At 43.3% G+C, this 2,806-nt stretch overlaps 1 protein-coding gene across 1 annotated transcript in view; it reads left to right on the top strand.

Annotated features, from left to right (window-relative positions):
• LOC106012581 (aurora kinase A-like) overlaps positions 1-2,806 on the top strand; it is a 4,458-nt gene that overhangs the window by 1,002 nt on the left and 650 nt on the right. Inside the window, exon 2 of the mRNA XM_013085930.1 lies at positions 684-1,247. Coding sequence (XP_012941384.1) covers positions 684-1,247 — 564 coding nt within the window. The remainder of the gene's footprint in view (positions 1-683; positions 1,248-2,806) is intronic.

Raw genomic sequence — 2,806 nt, 5'->3', positions numbered from 1 at the left:
ACTACATAAATATTTGTTGCAAACTTGAGACTCCTGACCCGTTGCTATTTATTTGCCGACGAAACAAAACTCGATATTTCAATGGGTTGTTTTTTCTCCACTATTTCCGTGTACATTAAAATGCCTCACCAGTTTCTAAAAACAAACAACAAACAAACAATAAACAAAAGCAGGCCAAGACCCCGGTTCTCCCCTCCCGACCCTCAAAGACTTTATCAAAACAGCGCAACAATGCCGTAACCACAGACTGAAAACTTGAATCACTTCCCGGCCAGCTAGCCCGGTACATAACAGACGCTGAGCTGTTGGCATGTCTTTGATGCAAGCCGCCGTGGTTACAACATACACAGTTTGCTCCCCTTGTCTGAGCATTTCACCAGATGGCACGAGCTCACAGGCAGTCATCAGACAATAGGACAATAGACTCGTTAACGCTAGGTGTGGGGACCAAACTCCAATAATATTTACTTTGCATAAAGACCTGCTTCTATATATCTTTTGAAATAATGAACAAAGGCACGTCAAGACTCTGGTTCTCACCTCCGGGTCCTCTAAGAACATGTCAAAACACAGCAACAATTCCTTAATCAGGGACAGAAAACTTCAATCACTTCCCAACCAGCATGCTGAGTATATAAGGGACGCTGGTCAGTATGTGGTCACTTTTCTCTGGACGTTCCAAGGATACGCATCGTGTGCGGAGACTATCATCGTTTCATATCACCGAAGTTGCAAGACACAGCATGGATGCCGTTGAACAGCACGACGCTTTTTTCAACTCCTTTAACCTGGTGAGAGGCCCCTGTCTAGGGAGTGGCGCCTTAGGAGATGTTGTTCTGGCCTCGGCCAAACACAACTCGTCGTTGAAGGTGGCGGTGAAAATCGTATCTTTTGAGACGGAGGAGTGTGTAAGCGACTTTCTCTCTGAAGTCGGCTTCCTGCGTGATCTGCGCCACCCCTGCATCCTCAAGATGATAGCGTTTGCTATGGATGATCACAACGGCTTCATGTTGTCGACATACTTCAAGAACGGCACACTTCGCGACACCATGTCGTCCGACCCCCCTGTGGAAGAACCACGGATCCTCCGACACATTCTCGACGTGGCCAGCGCTCTGCAGTACATCCACGGTCTCCACATCTTCCACCAAGACGTCAAGCCGAGAAACATCCTCTTGGATGACCAGGATCGGGCTGTTCTGGCAGACTTTGGACTGGCAAGACAGGCAAGCGACAGCTCCGCGATGGTGATGAAGTGGGAGACTACACCCGGCTATTACGGACCCGAGACAAGGAAAAGGCGCCTATGAGTCCTTTCAAGGTAAGAATAAGTTCCTTTTTTTAAATCTCTTTTTTGTGGTCTGTCTTTTACCCGTTGCGCGCTCTCTCTCTCTCTCTCTCTCTCTCTCTCTCTCTCTCTCTCTCTCTCTCTCTCTCTCTCTCTCTCTCTCTCTCTCAATCTCTCTCTCTCTCTTTTTCTCTCTCTCTCTGCGTCTTTGTTCCCCCCCTCTCTCTCTCTCTCCCCCCCCCCTCTCTCTCTCTCTCTCTCTCTCTCTCTCTCTCTCTCTCTATTTCTCTTTCTATTTCTCTATGTATAATATATTAATTATATGTATTCATTATGTATACCGAAACTTTTAAAATGATAATGTAGAACCTGTATATATCTTTCTCTGTCTCTCTGTCTCTGTTTTTCTCTCACTCTCTCTCTCTCTCTCTCTCTCTCTCTCTCTCTCTCTCTCTCTTTCTCTAAGTATATGCGTATAATTATGTACACAGATATCTTTTTTATCATAACATATAACATGTATTTTGTCAGTATTTTACCCCTTCTTCTCTCTTGTGAAGCGCATAGAGCTTGCTGTTGAGCAGGGATTTGCCCTATAAAAATGTTATCTTTTATTATTATTTATTGTTTCTCTCTCTCTCTCTCTCTCTTTCTCTCTCTCTCTCTCTCTCTCTCTCTCTCTCTCTCCTCTCTCTCTCTCTCTCTCTGTCTCCTCTCTCTCTCTCTCTCTCTCTCTCTCTCTCTCTCTCTCTCACACACACACAAACACACAAGCACACTTTGTATGCATTATGTGTAACATTATGTATACGCGTACACATGTAAAACGTGTATTCATTATGTGCACAGAAATATTTTAAATTTTAATTTAAAACGTGTATTTTGACATTATTTTACCCTTTACTCTCTCTCTCTCTCTCTCTCTCTCTTTCTCTCTCTCTCTCTCTCTCTCTCTCTCTCTCTCTCTCTCTCTCTCTCTCTCCTCTCTCTCTCTCTGTCTCCTCTCTCTCTCTCTCTCTCTCTCTCTCTCTCTCTCTCTCTCTCTCACTCTCTCTCACACACACACACAAACACACAAGCACACTTTGTATGCATTATGTGTATCATTATGTATACGCGTACACATGTAAAACGTGTATTCATTATGTGCACAGAAATATTTTAAATTTTAATTTAAAACGTGTATTTTGACATTATTTTACCCTTTACTCTCTCTCTCTCTCTCTCTCTCTCTTTCTCTCTCTCTCTCTCTCTCTCTCTCTCTCTCTCTCCTCTCTCTCTCTCTCTCTCTGTCTCCTCTCTCTCTCTCTCTCTCTCTCTCTCTCTCACACACACACACACAAACACACAAGCACACTTTGTATGCATTATGTGTATCATTATGTATACGCGTACACATGTAAAACGTGTATTCAATATGTGCACAGAAATATTTTAAATTTTAATTTAAAACGTGTATTTTGACATTATTTTACCCTTTGCTCTCTCTCTCTCTCTCTCTCTCTCTTTCTCTCTCTC

Source organism: Aplysia californica, unplaced genomic scaffold (genome assembly GCF_000002075.1).
Source record: "Aplysia californica isolate F4 #8 unplaced genomic scaffold, AplCal3.0 scaffold00016, whole genome shotgun sequence".
NCBI lineage: Eukaryota > Metazoa > Mollusca > Gastropoda > Aplysiida > Aplysiidae > Aplysia > Aplysia californica.
Note: the sequence above shows the minus strand (reverse complement) of the source record. Positions and strands in the feature narration are given on the sequence as shown.